The 17,811-nt window shown below is 45.1% G+C and overlaps 3 protein-coding genes across 3 annotated transcripts in view; 2 read left to right on the top strand and 1 right to left on the bottom strand.

Annotated features, from left to right (window-relative positions):
* Positions 1 to 10,153, top strand: part of LOC118081428 (zinc finger protein 91-like) — a 41,870-nt gene extending 31,717 nt beyond the window's left edge. The window contains exons 5-8 of the mRNA XM_060270827.1: positions 7,097 to 7,212; positions 8,272 to 8,417; positions 9,910 to 9,993; positions 10,093 to 10,153. The gene's annotated coding sequence lies outside the window, so the exon portion shown is untranslated. The remainder of the gene's footprint in view (positions 1 to 7,096; positions 7,213 to 8,271; positions 8,418 to 9,909; positions 9,994 to 10,092) is intronic.
* Positions 7,197 to 10,976, top strand: LOC132591612 (butyrophilin subfamily 1 member A1-like). Its single transcript, XM_060270929.1, has 2 exons — positions 7,197 to 7,212; positions 10,093 to 10,976. Exons 1-2 carry the CDS (start codon positions 7,197 to 7,199, stop codon positions 10,605 to 10,607), a joined length of 531 nt encoding a protein of 176 aa, XP_060126912.1. The 3' UTR covers positions 10,608 to 10,976.
* Positions 10,977 to 12,064: 1,088 nt separating this feature from the next.
* On the bottom strand, positions 12,065 to 17,516 carry LOC132591611 (zinc finger protein 436-like). Its single transcript, XM_060270928.1, has 3 exons — positions 17,420 to 17,516; positions 12,858 to 13,261; positions 12,065 to 12,772 (listed from the first exon to the last, which is right to left on the bottom strand). The coding sequence occupies exons 1-3, from the start codon at positions 17,514 to 17,516 to the stop codon at positions 12,065 to 12,067; spliced, it is 1,209 nt and encodes a 402-aa protein (XP_060126911.1).
* Positions 17,517 to 17,811: the final 295 nt, after the last annotated feature.

Below are 17,811 nucleotides of genomic sequence, written 5' to 3'. Positions count from 1 at the left end.
GAATCTGTTCGACCTTATGCTCTTGGCTGAGTTTGACATCCAACAAATATCAGGATAGTTGAAATCCCCCATTACTACTATCTCACTTCCTTTGGAATGCTTGGCCATCTGTTCCAGGAAGGCATCATCTGTGTCCTCAGTTTGGCTTGGGGATCTATAGTAAACTCCCACAATGAGATCACTGTTGTTTTTCTCTCCCTTAATTTTGACCCAGATACTCTCAATTTGGCTTTGAAGTTTTAAATCCTGGATCTCTTCACAGGTATACATATCCCTAACATATAAAGCTACTCCTCCTCCTTTCCTGTTTGGTCTATTTCTCTTAAATAGATTGTATCCCTCTATTACTACATTCCAGTCATGAGACTCATCCCACCAGGTTTCAGTGATGCCTATTATGTCATATTTAGTTTGCTGTACCAAGAGCTCAAGTTCATCTTGTTTGTGCCTTTCATTTTTTGTGCCTTTCATTTTTTTTGCCCAGGTGTAGTACTGTACTTTACATTTCTCCCTGTTAAAATTCATCTTGTTTGCTTTGGCCCAGTTGTCTAATCTGTTAAGGTCATTTTGAAGTGTGATCCTGTCCTCTGGGGTATTAGCCACCCCTCCCAATTTGGTGTCGTCTGCAAACTTGCTCAGGATGCCCTCAAGCCCATCATCCAAGTCATTGATAAAGATGTTGAATAAGACTGGGCCCAAGACAGAACCCCACTAGTCACTTCTCTCCAGGATGAAAAGGAGCCATTGATGAGCACCCTTTGGGTTCGGTCAGCCAGCCAGTTACAAATCCACTGAATGGTAGCATTGTTGAGCCCGCATTTTACCAGCTTCTTTACAAGAATATCATGGGGCACCTTGTCAAAGGCCTTGCTGAAATCAAGATAGGCTATATCCACAGCATTCCCTTCATCTACCAGGCTTGTAATTCTATCAAAAAATGAGATCAGATTAGTCTGACATGACCTATTTTTCAGAAACCCATGCTGACTTTTAGTGATCACAGTGTTCCTTTCTAGGTGCTCACAGACCGTTTACTTAATGATCTGCTGTAGAATCTTTCCTGGTATTGATGTCAGGCTGACTGGGCAGTAATTGTTTGGGTCCTCTCTTTCCCCCTTTTTGAAAATAGGGACAACATTTGCCCTCCTCCAGTCTGCTGGGACTTCGCCTGTTCTCCAGGAATTCTCAAAGATTATTGCCAGTGGTTCTGAAATCACCTCTGCCAGTTCTTTTAATACTCTTGGATGTAGTTCTTCTGGCCCTGGAGACGTGAATACATCAAAACTAGCCAAGTATTCTTGTACTACCTCCTTACTTGTTATGGGCTTTGTTTCCCCTGCTGAATCATCTGCTCCATATTCTTCAGGTTGGGCATTGTTTTCTTTTTTGGAGAAGACTGAGGCAAAGAAGGTATTGAGGAGTTCTGCCCTTTCTCTGTCCCCTGTTCGCATTTCACCACCTTCTCCTGTAAGTGACCCCACTGTTTCCTTGTTCTTCCTTTTGCTACGGACATACCCATAAAAGCCCTTTTTGTTGCTTTTAACCTCTCTAGCAAGCCTGAGTTCATTCTGTGCTTTAGCTTTTCTGACTATGTCTCTACACGTGCTGGCTATTTGTTTGAATTCCTCTCTGGAGATTTCCCCCCTTTTCCATTTTTTTGTACATACCCCTTTTAAATCTTAGTCAAAAGTTCTTTAGATAGCCACCCTGGCTTCTTTAGGCACCTTCCATGTTTCCGTCTCATTGGTATTGCCTGAAGTTGTGGCTTTTATATCTCCCTTTTAACAAACTCCCAACCATCATGAACTCCCTTCCCTTTTAGTATTTCTGTCCATGGGATTTCACCCACCGTTTTCCTACATTTTCTGAAGTTAGCTTTCTTAAAGTCTAGAATTTGAGTCTTAGTATGCTTGGTTGTTCCTTTCCACTGTATAATAAACTCCAGAAGAGCATGGTCACTCCCACCTAACGATCCTGCCACTTCTACCCCACTAACCAGGTCATCACTATTGGTTAGGATCAAATCTAAAATGGCTGACCCTTTGTTGCTTCTCCCACTTTCTGGACAATGAAGTTGTCTGCAAGGCCAGTGAGGAATCTGTTCGACCTTATGCTCTTGGCTGAGTTTGACATCCAACAAATATCAGGATAGTTGAAATCCCCCATTACTACTATCTCACTTCCTTTTGAATGCTTGGTCATCTGTTCCAGGAAGGCTTCATCTATGTCCTCAGTTTGGCTTGGGGATCTATAGTAACCCCCACAATGAGATCACTGTTATTTTTCTCTCCCTTACTTTTGACCCAGATACTCTCAATATGGCTTTGAAGTTTTAAATCCTGGATCTCTTCACAGGTATACACATCCCTGACGTATAATGCCACTCTTCCTCCTTTCCTGTTTGGTCTATTTCTCTGAAATAGATTGTATCCCTCTATTACTACATTCCAATCATGAGACTCATCCCACCAGGTTTCAGTGATGCCTGTTATGTCGTATTTAGTTTGCTGTACCAAGAGCTCACGTTCATCTTATTTCCCATGCTCTGTGCATTAGTATGTTGTTGTTGTTGTTGTTTAGTCGTTTAGTCGTGTCCGACTCTTCGTGACCCCATGGACCATAGCACGCCAGGCACTCCTGTCTTGCACTGCCTCCCGCAGTTTGGTCAAACTCATGTTCGTAGCTTCAAGAACACTGTCCAACCATCTTGTCCTCTGACGTCCCCTTCTCCTAGTGCCCTCAATCTTTCCCAACATCACGGTCTTTTCCAAGGATTCTTCTCTTCTCATGAGGTGGCCAAAGTATTGGAGCCCCAGCTTCACGATCTGTCCTTCCAGGGAGCACTCAGGGCTGATTTCCTTCGGAATGGAGAGGTTTGATCTTCTTGCAGTCCATGGGACTCTCAAGAGTCTCCTCCAGCACCACAATTCAAAAGCATCAATTCTTCGGCGATCAGCCTTCTTGATGGTCCAGCTCTCACTTCCATACATCACTACTGGGAAAACCATAGCTTTAACTATACGGACCTTTGTCGGCAAGGTGATGTCTCTGCTTTTTAAGATGCTGTCTAGGTTTGTCATTGCTTTTCTCCCAAGAAGCAGGCGTCTTTTAATTTCGTGACTGCTGTCACCATCTGCAGTGATCAAGGAGCCCAAGAAGGTGAAATCTCTCACTGCCTCCATTTCTTCCCCTTCTATTTGCCAGGAGGTGATGGGACCAGTGGCCATGATCTTGGTTTTTTTGATGTTGGTTTACAGACATTGAAGACCATTGCTCATTCCCCCATGTCTCTTATTTAAGGATTTTTTTTCTCCCACCACTAAGTCTGCGTGCTCTTTGCTCCATTTGGTCCTTGACATTTGGGTGATCATCTTCAGCACTTGGTAGACTACCTTCAGGACCACTGTCTCCCTCCCCCACATAAGCCAGTTTAAAGCCCTCCTGATGAAGTTTTTGAGTTTCATGGCAAGAACATTCCTCCCAACCCTTGTGAGGTGCAGCCCATCACTTGCCAGATGTCCATCTGATCTAAGAAGGCTTGCAGTGTCATTGGTTCCCACATGGACCAAAAGTTATCTGTCACTGGGTTTGTTACATCTTGGATCTTGGCCCCAGGAAGACAGCATCTTATCAGGCCCACAGACTCCTCTTAATTCTCTGGAGCGTAGATACACAGGCCTGAAGTTGATGGGCCTTGTCTTCTAGTAGGGCAACCAAGTTGCAATTGCTGCAGGTGTAGCTGCCTACATCCTTTAGTAAGAATAAAACATTGTGCAGGAATGCATTAGCCCTACTTACTTTACTTACTCTGCCAGACCCGGCCTACCATCTGCCCACACCCCTTCACAACACAGCGAGCACAGACAGCACTGCCCAAGGGCCCTATCCCCACTTCCCTTCACTTGCCTGCAGTCGGGCATCATCTACCAGCCCAGCCTGAGGGAGCTCTGATCTTTCTGAGTGGCCCGTGTCACCCGTTTTGCGCTTCCCTACAATGCTTTGCGGCACCTCATTTGCATGCAGGAGTTGCTCCGCCTCTAGCCCCAACCAAGATCCCTCAGTCACCTACGGTAAAATAAAAAAATTCCTTCAGTAGCACCTTAAAGACCAACTAAGTTTATATTTTGGTATGAGCTTTCGTGTGCATGCACACTTCTTCAGATACACTAGAAACAGAAGTGTCAGACCCTATATATATACAGAGGGTGGTGGGGGTGGGTGGGAATGGGAGATGGGCTGATGGGAGTGGTAAACCTGTAGATGGGTGTTAATGGCTGCTGATGGCTGCAATTAGTCCTGGGCTGAGGTGCTAAAGAAAGCTTGATCATGCATAATGAGATAAGAATCCGATATCTCTATTCATCCCAGGTGCTTCCATGGTTTTAAGCTTGGTAATGATTTCCAATTCAGCAACTTCCCTTTCCAGTCTGTTCCTGAAATTTCTCTGTAATAAAACAGCTGCTTTGAGATCTTGTATAGAATGTCCTGGGAGATTGAAGTGTTCTCCTACTGGTTTTTCAGTCTTATGGTTCCTGATGTCAGATTTATGTCCATTTATCCTTTGGCGTAGGGTTTGGCCTGTTTGTCCAATATAGAGAGCTGAAGGGCACTGTTGGCATTTGATGGCATACACAATGTTAGAAGACGAGCAATTAGATAGTCCTGAGATGGTATGTTTGATGTTGTTGGGGCCAGTAATGGTGTTGTCCGAGTGCATGTGGCAGCAAAGTTGGCATCTGGGTTTATTGCAGGCTCTGGTACCAGTGTCCATGTTAAGTCTGGTGGTTGTATTATTGTGGGTGAGGAGTTGTTTAAGATTGGGTGGCTGTCTGTAGGCAATGAAAGGTCTTCCTCCCAGAGCTTGAGAAAGGGAGCTGTCATTGTCCAGGAGAGGCTGTAGATCTCTGATGATGCGTTGTACTGTTTTAACTTGGGAGCTGTATGTGATGACTAGTGGTGTTCTGTTATTTTCTTTTTTGGGTCTGTCTTGCAGCAGGTTCTCCCTAGGTATCAGTCTGGCTCTGTTGATCTGTTGTTTAACTTCATCAGGTGGATATTTTAGTTCTAAAAAGGTTTGCTGTAACCTACGGTAAGTGATTCCCTTCAAACGCATCCTCTACAGCAGGCATGTCCAACAGGTAGATTGTGATCTACCGGTAGATCGGTAGATCACTGGACGTCTGCGGTAGATCATTGGCTCCCCTCAAAGAAGCTGAACAACTGTGGCTCCTCTAAAAAAAGCTCAACATTTTACCTCCTCCCTGAAAAAACTCAGCAACTCTTACCTGAATCCCCCCAAAATGGCCTTCTGCCTTCTTTAAAAAAAGCTCAACAACTTTGACCTGAACTCCAAAAAAGGGGGTAGATCACTGCCAGTTTTTAACTCTGTGAGTAGATTGCAGTCTCTTGGGAGTTGGCTACCCCTGCTCTACAGAAGCACTCTAGCAATCCCCCTCGCTGCTCCAAGGCAACCTGCATGCCAAGAGGCTTTGTTGAAAAATGCTAGCAGCCATCTCTGGGGAGGGAGAGTTTGAAGGGAATCGCTGAGCTGAGGTGATGAGAGATCGCCCCTTTATTCTTTTTAGTGCGTGAGTTCATCCCCTGCCAAAATTGTGTGTGTTTGTGTGGTGGGGAAGTATGTGGGACAGCCCCAAAACGTTTGCAACTGCAACTAATATTGATGCATGCATGTCCAGTTAAAAGGACGTTCAGAAGCACCTAATGTTCCCTGGACTTTTAGGGCAATGCATGGTGCTTTTGTTTGACACATAAAAATCTGGTTGCTCCCCCCCCAAAAATTCCTTTAAAAGAATCAAATCCATATGATCCCCCCCCTAAAGAAGTCCTTAAAATAATCCTTCCAAAAATTGCCCAGTAGCACCTTAGAGACCAACTAAATTTGTTATGTATGAGCTTTGGTGTGCATGCACACTTCAGATACCTTATACAGTATATGAATGTTTTGATCTCTGTCCTCTATAAAACTGTTATATTCCCTATTAAAGCTATCTAAGGCTGTATACATATCATACTTTTAAAGCACACACACTCCAAGAATAATGGGAGCTGTAGCTTACCCCAAAAGAGCTATAACTCCCAGCACCCTTAACAAACTACAACTTCCTGGGTGCTGCTCTTTCTAGGTGCTTTAAATGTATGGTGTGCACTCAGCCTAAGCCTAGACTCCACTTTCTTGAGCCTTTTGTCAATTTTTTTTTTGGGGGGGGGAGTGGGGAAGATTCCCTCACTCCAGTTCCTTCCAAATATTAGAATTCATATCCCCCCCTTAATTTTAGAACAGTTTCCTCCAGTGATGGCTGCTGTGGGGTTTGTGTTTCAGCATTAATATTGCACTGACCGCTCTGTAAACATGGGTGTTTGAACAAGCTGGCCTCTCCCATTCTTGCAAAGCATCTGCAAGCAAGCAAGCAAGGGTGCAAGGCGCTGGCTGCTGCTGCATCTGGGAGCGGATAATCCCTCTGCTTGCTGCAAAGCGGCTCCCCATCCCTCTCCCTCTCTGTCTCGGCTCCACAGCCTTGGGCAGGTGCTGCAGAGGCGTGGGCAGCTCCATCCTCAACCCCATGGCCGAGCTCAACCCCTCCTCAACCCCTCCAAAAAAAAACCCCACCCAAACCCACAAGAAAGCACCTTTCCCGGAAAGGTACCCAGAATGCACTGCCATTATTTGCATATGTATAGAGATGCGGGTATACTGTATTGATAACTTTCTACAAGAATACTGCTGGATATTGAGCGGGAGAGGCTGGGTTGGGTGGGAATCAAATCGAACCTGAAACCGCTGTAGCAGCATGCCCTCCCCAAATATTACTGTGGTGGAATTTTGCTCGCTGTGACTTGTAGAGGTGTCTTGGTCAGCTGGGTAGGGTGTGAGTCTAAAGACTTTTTAAAAAGGGTTGTTTTTACCTTTCCTAGCCCTGCTCTTGCCTCTACCTGCAGGAGCGGATTGCAGTCCCACCAATATGTGGTGGAAACAACCCTTTTGGGAAATCACCTTTTTTCATTTTATTGAAATCACCTGTAAAAATTAGGGAGATGGTGCCACAATGGGGCCATTCATTGTCTTTCTTTTCACCAGGTATGATAAAAGAGAGTCAGAAAAGCCACTGTCTTTCCCTCCAGAACTGAGAAACAGGATCTTGGAATCCCCAGATCTAAATCACCTTGTGGAGGATACAATGAAACAATGGAAAGGTAATGAATACTGTAATGGCTGCCAGGATTTCATACTGGGAATCTTATTCCTTCTTCAGAACTGAACATGCCAGGCTCTTATTGCATGGGATTTTGTAACCTCAGGATACCTTCCTTCTTGGTGCTTCAGCCTTCATTTCCTGTCCCCCAGAATGGCCCATGTATCTTGTGACTCTGGAGCTTGTAAAGAAAGCCTGAAACAGAGTCAGGATTTTTTTCTCCCATGTGCATCTGTTTAGAATTATACGAAACCTCCTTTTCCTTGTGGTTACGTACCAACCACAATCTGGGTTTGTCCTTTTGGAGCTTCTCCTGCTCTGAATGGAGTCAAAGGGCATTAAGAAGCCCCCAGTTCCCCCTCTGCCTCCTGCTCAGGCTTGTTTCTCAACAGTGGAGCCAAGGCCTGAGCCGTCTCCTCCTCAGACGTCCCCCTGCAGCTGCCATATCTAGGGCTTCAAGCATCAAGTTCTCCTGAGAGTTCCCCCATTGAGGAGGGAAGCAAGAGCACATGACCCCCAAAGATCACAATTATGCTTGGTAACAATCTGAAAGATTTTTTAAAAAGGTTTGTGAGGAAGGGCTTCCTTTTGCATGAGACCTCTGCCAATCCTTCCACAGCAACCTTCGCTTCTCCTTATGTTTTACAATTTTGGCTTTAATTTCCCCACCACCACCACTTTACTTGGGGAAGATGTTAAGGCTGCCTCCATCTCCCCTCTTTATCCTTTTACAGGATTCCTATTGCTCTGCCCCCCCTTCCAGTCCTCCAATGGAGAGCCCAATTTCAGGGACAAAGTTCAGAGACCATCAGGATTTATGCTGAATTTTTTTTTTCTGCTATCTATTTGTAAGCTTGTTTTATGATTGCTGAGTTTTAAAGCATTAGTTATTGCCATAGATTCTTCCTATGATTTTCTTGTTTTTAATCATTTTTTCTACTATTTAATAATTGTACTTGAATTTAAGGATGCCACGTTATGAAGTGTTACTTTTGTATGGATATATTATTTCTGGTGGAAGAGTGTTGCCCTTACACTTTATATCCTTTTGCTTCCTCAGATGCTCTGTTATATAGAAAACCGATTCAGAAAGATAAATTTCCAGGGGAGGAACAATTTCACAGGAGGAATGGGGACACATATTTCATGGGTGTTGAACCGTCAGTTCTGCAGACTTTGAGACCCCAATCAATGGCGTAACTCTGGGTAACAGTCCTCTAGGGGTGTTTGGGTTCTTTGTCTGTCCCATGAATGAACTGGGAGGGGGTTTGAAGGCTTGCATTGTGGGCAGAGCTTGTCCCTGCGAAGAACCTGCACACCAGTCTTGAGTTCCATTCCTGCCTATAGACTATTATCCTGGTTTCCCTCTCGATTTTATAGATTCTGCTTTCTTTCATAAAATTTATATACTGCTTGATTGTAGGGAAAAGCCTCAGAGCCTTACAATATCTTACAAAAGCCCTTAAGGAGAATCCTGCAGGGTCTGTCCAATGTCCATCTTGTCGAGTTCTCATGTATAGAGAACCTCCCTTGCATTTTGTTTTCCTTCCACACAATCTGGAGAGTTGGTTACAGGTAGGTAGCCGTGTTGGTCTGGATCGAAGTAAAATAAAAAAATTCCTTCAGTAGCACCTTAAAGACCAACTAAGTTTTTATTTTGGTATGAGCTTTCGTGTGCATGCACACTTCTTCAGATACAGTGAAATGGAAGTTTCCAGGCACTTATGTAGAGAAGGGGTGGGGAGGGGTGGGGATGGGGAGGGGGGATCACTCAGAAGGGTGGTGGAAATGGGTGATTGACCCCTCCCCACCCCTTCTCTACATAAGTGCCTGGAAACTTCCATTTCACTGTATCTGAAGAAGTGTGCATGCACACGAAAGCTCATACCAAAATAAAAACTTAGTTGGTCTTTAAGGTGCTACTGAAGGAATTTTTTTATTTTACAATCTGGAGAGGTTCTTTTGGAGCTTCTGGAGATTTGCTTGGATTTCCCCCTTGTGAAGTGTGTTAAAAAGGGCACCCACAAGCACCCAGTTCCTCCTCCACCTCCTGCCAGGCTGGTCTCCCAGGAGCAGAGCCAAGGCCTGAGCTGCCTCTTCCTCAGAATTTCAACCTCACTAGCCATTTCTCGTGCTTCAGCCATCCCAATCTCCTCAGAGTTCCCACAGTCCTTTTGAGATCAGCCCCATTCCATGAGGGAGGACTTTCCATTGCAAGAGACCCTTGGAATTACATGGTAAAGCTCTGCCGATTCTTCCTCTGAAATTTGGTTTGTCCGCATGCTTGGAAATTCCGGTTTCAACAGCTTTTCCCCACCAGATTACTTGGGGCAGGTGTTAAACCTTCCTCCAGCCCTCCAGTACAGATCCCCATTTCATTCGTGGATTTGAATGATTGTATTCTGCCATTTTTATTTCTGATTTTTCCATGGAATCATGGAATAGTAGAGTTTGAGAGCATCCCAAGGATCATCTAGTCCAACCCCCTGAAAAGCAGGAAACATAGCTAAACACATTAGTTGTTTTAATTCCTTAGGCCTACAGTTGTCGTCATTGCAATTATTTGTTCTATGATTTAATATTTTGCTTGAAATAAGGAAACAACAGATGCTATGTTATGGTAATGTTTTGTAAAAAAGATTAATTCTTTTTAGCTATTGCATTGTAGCCTGTTAAGCCTGTCTTTTTGCTTCCTCAGATGCCTAGTAATTCAGAAATCTCCAGAGAGGTTAATTGAACATGAGTTCAAATACTTTCATGTGGCAAGCAAGGCAATAATACAGTATGTATTATTATTTTGTTGTTAAAAGACAGGATGTCTGTCTCTGTCTCTCTGCTGATTCTGCATAATATTCTTTATCCCTCATCTTCTTCCCAACAGCAAATGTCACTCTGGATCCAGACACAGCCTATCCCTGGCTCATCCTGTCCAAGGATCGGAAAAGCATGGGATTGGGAGACAAAAAGCAAGTCCTGCCCAACAAACCTGAGAGATTCAACTACTGGCCTTGTGTGTTGGGACGTGAGGGATTCACAGCAGGCAGACATTTCTGGGAAGTCAATGTGGGAAGTGGGGAAGAGTGGGCTTTGGGGGTCACTAGAAAGTCTGTGAGGAGAAAGGGCCACTTCTGCATAAGCCCTGAGGAGGGGGTCTGGGCTGTGGAGAAGTGTGAAGGCAAGTACTGGGCCTTGACCTCCCCTGACTCCGATCTGACCCTGAATGAGGAGCCCAGGAGGATCCGGGTGACTCTGGACTATGAAGGGGGATGTGTGTCTTTTTCTGACGCTGACTCAGGAGCCGAACTCTACACATTCTCAGGAGCCTCGTTCTCTGGAGAGACCCTCCTCCCTTTCTTTTATCTGGATGACATTAAAACCCACCTCAGTATCTCCTGAGGAGACTAAATCTGCCTCTCAGGCCCAGTAGGAGTTTCTCTCCAGACAAGAGTGACTGATATAAAAAACATTTACCCGCCAAGAGCACGTTGGGCAGTTTTTCAAGGGCCCTTTGAGAGGATTCATTCCAGTCAAAATCAGCAGAAATAACAAAACAAAAATGGGTTGCTGTTGCTTTGTATTTTCCTTTCTTTCCCCAGAATTCCCTCTGCAGCTTACTTCTTCAAGAGACAGTCACACTTTTAACAGTCGCAATAAATAATCTTTTCCTCACCTTCAATCTTGTTTTCCTTTTGAGATGTCTGATTTGGCAGAGCACAAGACTCTTAATCCCAGGGTTGTGGGTTTGAGCCCCACGTGCAGCAAAGGTTTTCTGTACTGCAGGGGGTGGGACTAGAAGACCCTGGGGATCCCTCACTACTCTGCAATTCCACAAAACCTTTCTCTCCCCACAATACCTCATGCAGCTTTTAAAATGCATGCATCATTGGATTAATAGAGGAATAGAACTCCCTTCACCCTCGTCAGTCAGGATAGCTCCTTGCTCTGGAGACCTTGGACGGGAGGGAAATGAAAAAGAAATAGAACTGGGTATCAGCTTCAAATGCTCTCTGCAAATACAGCCCCACCATCTCCACACGTTGTCAGAAATAAATCTTATTGCCATTTTGTGGGGCTTCCACTCAGTTCAATGTGTTTCGAGTGGATGCATTAATGCTCCTTATTCACAGGCTGGATTCTGTGTATCGGGGGCATCAAATGGGGTGTCCTCTGGATAATCCTGGACTCCAACTCCCCTCCGACCCATCCAGCATGGCCAGGGGTCAGAGAGGATGGGAGTTGCAGTCTGACAGCTTCCAGAAGGGGCCCCATGGGCTGTGCTGCCCTATACATTACACAGGGCACCTTCCCTGTGTTCCTCAGTCCCACCCCAAATACACAATGCTCCCCCAAGGAGTGTCTTTTCGGCACCAGCTGCATCTGATTACTCTCCTGGGATACTAACAGCTGGAACAAGAAATGCCTATGGAATTGACCCCTCTCAAAGATCTGGCAGGATTCTCTCTGTCTCCACTATTGGAGCCGCTGACTACTGACTGGTCTCTTTTTCCTGCATTTCCTGCTCTCCTTTTCCTGCATTTCCAACGGGGTGGTGGCACATGTCGGAATAAACACACTCCCTTCTTTATACTACATTCGTTTAACTTTCTGAAATCCCAACTAATTCCTATGTTAGGCCAAAAGCAATTAATAAGCAAGAATATATAAGCAAGAATATATAAACAAATTTATATATTCACAGTCACACTCAGAACAAGACCTCATTTAGAGCCCCAGAGAGGAACATGCAGCTGAATGATACAGACAATGTTACAACCACAAAACCAAGAGGGCATCATAAGAGTTGAACAGAAAATGGTATCTTCTTATTTTAAATGTGGCACTTTTCAAGAATATTAGCTGGACGTATTCCCTAAATGAATTATCTGATGTCTGATGAATGCCTTCTTCTGAATGAAGCTTTTTCCACACTCGGGGCATTCATAAGGCTTCTCCTCCACGTGGGTCCTTTGGTGTTTGATCAGCGTATCTCGCCGAGAAAAGTTCTTCCCGCACTCAGGGCATTTGTGAGGCTTCTCTCCTGTGTGGATCTTCTGATGGTCCATCAACCGACAAGGATGATGGAAACTTTTCCCACACTCGCGGCATTCATAAGGCTTCTCTCCCGTGTGAGTTCTCTGGTGCTTGATCAGTGTATCCCGGGAGAAGTTTTTTCCACACTCAGGACATTCGTGCGGTTTCTCCCCTGTGTGCGTCTTCTGATGTTCAATTAAGTTGCACGGGTGGTTGAAGTTTCTCCCACAATCAGGGCACTCGTACGGCTTCTCCCCTGTGTGGGTCCTCCGGTGATTGAGTAACGTATCTCTCCGGGAAAAGCTTTTCCCGCACTCCGAGCATTCGTGAGGCTTCTCTCCCGTGTGGATCTTCTGGTGCCTCTTCAAATGGAGTTGCCACCGGAAGCCTTTTCCGCACTGGGAGCATTGATACGGCCTCTCTCCGGTGTGGATTCGCAGGTGACTCACCGTTGGTCCTCTGGCTGAAGCTTTTCCCACAGTGGGAGCACTTGTGCGGTTTCTCTTCGGTGTGGATCCTTCGATGCCGCATCAGCGTTGCTCTGTAACTGAACCTCTTCCCGCACTCGGGACACTCGTATGGTTTCTCTTCCATGAGGCCGCTCTGATGGCTCACCCAGATCTCTCGCTGGGGAAAGGGCTTCTCGCCCTCAGACCATTTGTATGCTTCCTCTTGCATGTGCCTCCTCTGGTGTTCAGCCAGGGCAGATCCTCGCTGGAAGCTCTCCCCACGCACGGGGCATTCATAAGGACCTTCTTCGGCATTTAGCGTGCCCAGACCCAAACTGTCCTGGTTGTTCCTCCCATGATTGGAGAAGGGCTTTTCCACTCCAAACTGTGTTGTGTTTTCACTAAAGGGAACTTCTGGGAGATTGCTGAATTCATTTGTTTCCTGGTCTCCTTTGGACTCACCCTTTTGCTCTGCAATCTCAGCTAAAAAAGGAACGTTCCCCTGGGACATTCCCTCTGGCACAGCTTCCCCTTGGTGGGAATTCTCCGTCTTGATCTCTCTCCTTTTACCTGCAAGTGGTGGTGAAACCAAAAACATTTTTTTGAAAAATTATTGAAACTAGATGCCCAGTGGAAACCCATAAGCAGGATCCGAGCAGAAGAACCCTCTCCCCTTCTAGAGTCTCCAGTATTCTGTTAAAGCCCCCCCAGGTTTTCAGCCATTGGAGGGGGCCACACTTTATTGGGAATATAGGAAAGAGTTTGCAGAGTTTGTAGTAATGTTAATTAATAATAATGGTCAAGATAGTACCAAGCAATCATATCTTGGGAAGGAGATCCATAACTTGGGTGCCACCACACAAAAGCCTCTGTCTCCAGTGGCAAAGCACATGCATTGCATGCAAAAGGTCTCATCCCATATGAAAGTGGCCTTCTGCCAGGCCAGACCATTGGTCCATCGAGGTCAGTATTGCCTCCACTGACTGGCAGTGGCTCTGCAGGGTCTTCAGGCAAGGGCATTGCTAGCCATACCTGGAGATGCACTGGCCAGGGATGATGGGAGTTGTAGTCTTAAATGGACAGAGGGCACCAGGTGAGCAAGGCTGGAAGGGGCTGTTTCAATCTGAAGTTCTTTTGCCAGCAGGATAAACATGGATTAAGTTAAAATTAACATGCAGAATTTTAGGCGTTTTCTTCATGGAATCAAGTCAAGGAGACTAAATCAGAACTCCTGTGGATTTAGAGCATGCAGACCTAGTGGTGGGACGAAAATATCCTTAAATAAGAGACATGGGGGAATGATCAACGGTCTTCAATGTCTGTATACTAATGCACAGAGCATGGGAAATAAACAAGATGAACTTGAGCTCTTGGTACAGCAAACTAAATATGACATAATAGGCATCACTGAAACCTGGTGGGATGAGTCTCATGACTGGAATGTAGTAATAGAGGGATACAATCTATTTAAGAGAAATAGACCAAACAGGAAAGGAGGAGGAGTAGCTTTATATGTTAGGGATATGTATACCTGTGAAGAGATCCAGGATTTAAAACTTCAAAGCCAAATTGAGAGTATCTGGGTCAAAATTAAGGGAGAGAAAAACAACAGTGATCTCATTGTGGGAGTTTACTATAGATCCCCAAGCCAAACTGAGGACACAGATGATGCCTTCCTGGAACAGATGGCCAAGCATTCCAAAGGAAGTGAGATAGTAGTAATGGGGGATTTCAACTATCCTGATATTTGTTGGATGTCAAACTCAGCCAAGAGCATAAGGTCGAACAGATTCCTCACTGGCCTTGCAGACAACTTCATTGTCCAGAAAGTGGGAGAAGCAACAAGAGGATCAGCCATTTTAGATCTGGTCCTAACCAATAGTGATGACTTGGTTGGTGGGGTAGAAGTGGCAGGATCATTAGGTGGGAGTGACCATGCTCTTCTGGAGTTTATTATCCAGCGGAAAGGAGCAACCAAGCATACTAAGGTCCAAATTCTAGACTTTAAGAAAGCCGACTTCAGAAAACTTAGGGAAACGCTGGGTGAAATCCCATGGACAGTAATACTAAAAGGGAAGGGAGTTCATGATGGTTGGGAGTTTGTTAAAAGGGAGATATTAAAAGCACAACTTCAGGCAATACCAATGAGACGGAAACATGGAAGGTGCCTAAAGAAGCCAGGCTGGCTATCTAAAGAACTCTTGACTGAGTTAAGATTTAAAAGGGATATGTACAAAAAATGGAAAAGGGGGGAAATCTCCAGAGAGGAATTCAAACATATAGCCAGCACGTGTAGAGACAAAGTCAGAAAAGCTAAAGCACAGAATGAACTCAGGCTCGCCAGAGAGGTTAAAAGCAACAAAAAGGGCTTTTATGGGTATGTCCGTAGCAAAAGGAAAAACAAGGAAACAGTGGGGTCACTCAGAGGAGAAGATGGTGAAATGCAAACAGGGGACAGAGAAAGGGCAGAACTCCTCAATGCCTTCTTTGCCTCAGTCTTCTCCAAGAAAGAAAAAAACGCCCGACCTGAAGAATATGGAGCAGATGATTCAGCAGGGGAAACACAGCCCAGAATAAGTAAGGAGGTAGTACAAGAATACTTGGCTAGTTTAGATGTATTCAAGTCTCCAGGGCCAGATGAACTACATCCAAGAGTATTAAAAGAACTGGCAGAGGTGATTTCAGAACCACTGGCAATAATCTTTGAAAATTCCTGGAGAACAGGCGAAGTTCCAGCAGACTGGAGGAGGGCAAATGTTGTCCCTATTTTCAAAAAGGGGAAAAGAGAGGACCCAAACAATTACCGCCCAGTCAGCCTGACATCAATACCAGGAAAGATTCTAGAGCAGATCATTAAGCAAACAGTCTGTGAGCACCTAGAAAGAAACTCTGTGATCACTAAAAGTCAGCATGGGTTCCTGAAAAATAAGTCATGTCAGACTAATCTGATCTCATTTTTTGACAGAATTACAAGCCTGGTAGATGAAGGGAACGCTGTGGATGTAGCCTATCTTGATTTCAGCAAGGCCTTTGACAAGGTGCCCCATGATATTCTTGTAAAGAAGCTGGTAAAATGTGGGCTAGACAATGCTACCATTCAGTGGATTTGTAGCTGGATTAGTGACCGAACCCAAAGGGTGCTCATCAATGGCTCCTCCTCATCCTGGAGAGTAGTGACTAGTGGGGTGCCACAGGGTTCTGTCTTGGGCCCAGTCTTGTTCAACATCTTTATCAATGACTTGGATGATGGGCTTGAGGGAATCCTGAGCAAGTTTGCAGATGACACCAAGTTGGGAGGGGTGGCTAACACCCCAGAGGACAGGATCACACTTCAGAATGACCTTAACAGATTAGACAACTGGGCCAAAGCAAACAAGATGAATTTTAACAAGGAGAAATGTAAAGTACTACACTTGGGCAAAAAAAATGAAAGGCACAAATACAGGATGGGAGACACCTGGCTTGAGAGCAGTACATGTGAAAAGGATCTAGGAGTTTTGGTTGACCACAAACTTGACATGAGTCAGCAGTGTGATGCAGCAGCTAAAAAAGCCAATGCAATTCTGGGCTGCATCAATAGGAGTATAGCATCTAGATCAAGGGAAGTAATAGTACCACTGTATTCTGCTCTGGTCAGACCTCACCTGGAGTATTGTGTCCAGTTCTGGGCACCACAGTTCAAGAAGGATACTGATAAGCTGGAACGTGTCCAGAAGAGGGCAACCAAAATGGTCAAAGGCCTGGAAACGATGCCTTATGAGGAACGGCTTAGGGAGCTGGGTATGTTTAGCCTGGAGAAGAGAAGGTTAAGGGGTGATATGATAACCATGTTCAAATATATAAAAGGATGTCATATAAAGGAGGGAGAAAGGTTGTTTTCTGCTGCTCCAGAGAAGCGGACACGGAGCAACGGATTCAAACTACAAGAAAGAAAATTCCACCTAAACATTAGGAAGAACTTCCTGAAAGTAAGAGCTGTTCGGCAGTGGAATTTGCTGCCAAGGAGTGTGGTGGAGTCTCCTTCTTTGGAGGTCTTTAAGCAGAGGCTTGACAGCCATCTGTCAGGAATGCTTTGATGGTGTTTCCTGCTTGGCAGGGGGTTGGACTGGATGGCCCTTGTGGTCTCTTCCAACTCTATGATTCTATGATTCTATGATTCTATGATCTTTTTTTCCAATTCAAAAATATCACTGAAGCCTATAAATGAAAACGGTACCACAACGTACTAGGAGTTTGTGTGTGTAAAAAGCTACTTTACAACTTCTGCCAACTATGATCAGAACCAAACAAATGTCCCAGATGTTGGAGCCATAGTCCCTGCTACCCTTTAACAAAAAATTAAGGGAGATCTGTCATTATCTGAATTACCTTAGCACTCGCCCCTTTCACAAAACAGGACTTCAAATCCTTCATGGCTTCTTCATTGCTGAGCGACATGTGACTGATCATTAAAGCTCTCCCTTTATCCAGACACCACAGCGACAGTCTCTGCTCTTGAAATCAGACAATTTCTGATCAGCAGATTTTTTTCCCAATTCAAAAAATATCAAGGAAGCCTATGAATGAAAACAGTACCACAACGTACTAGGTGTTTGTGTGTGTAAAAAGCTACTTTACAACTTCTGCCAACTATGGTCAGAACCAAGCAAATGTCCCAGGTGTCCCATCTGGTAACTTAGACCATAGATTCCCTCCTCCGAAATGCTATTCCTTACCCAGAAAGCCTACACACCAAGCTGCAGTTCTCCTCTTTGACTTGCAAGACCATCGTCCTCTGGCCTGGCTGTGTCAGGAATGCCTCCTCCTTCTCCTTGGTGCTGGCCATTTAGGGTTGTCCTAAATTACTGTTCCAAGCCCCAAACGCGCATAACAACTCCGGGGCTGGTGTAACAAGGACACCCTACGCCACGGCCCTGCCTCCCCCACGTTGGGAAATGGGTGTAAAAACGACCGGATCCCCATTCCACCCCCCTCTCCCTGCAATGGATTAAAAGAGATGAAGGAAGAATGTAACCTTCATGCCCCGGAGGACTTTTTTTTGGGGGGGGGACTCTTTCCCTCCTGTCTCCGGGGATCGAACCTGGGACCTTCTCATGAAAAAAACAGGATAACAGATCTTG

This window comes from Zootoca vivipara, chromosome 2 (genome assembly GCF_963506605.1).
Source record: "Zootoca vivipara chromosome 2, rZooViv1.1, whole genome shotgun sequence".
NCBI classification, from domain to species: domain Eukaryota; kingdom Metazoa; phylum Chordata; class Lepidosauria; order Squamata; family Lacertidae; genus Zootoca; species Zootoca vivipara.
This window is presented reverse-complemented; position numbering and strand designations above follow the sequence as displayed.

Coding starts and splice junctions, on each gene's coding strand:
- LOC132591611 (XM_060270928.1), bottom strand. CDS start 17,516: ATGGCCAGCACCAAGGAGAAGGAGGAGGCATTCCTGACACAGCCAGGC. Junction 13,262..17,419: donor GGAGAACTGCAGCTTGGTGT/GTAGGCTTTCTG, acceptor CACCACTTGCAG/GTAAAAGGAGAGAGATCAAG. Junction 12,773..12,857: donor TTCCCCAGCGAGAGATCTGG/GTGAGCCATCAG, acceptor GAGCAACGCTGA/TGCGGCATCGAAGGATCCAC.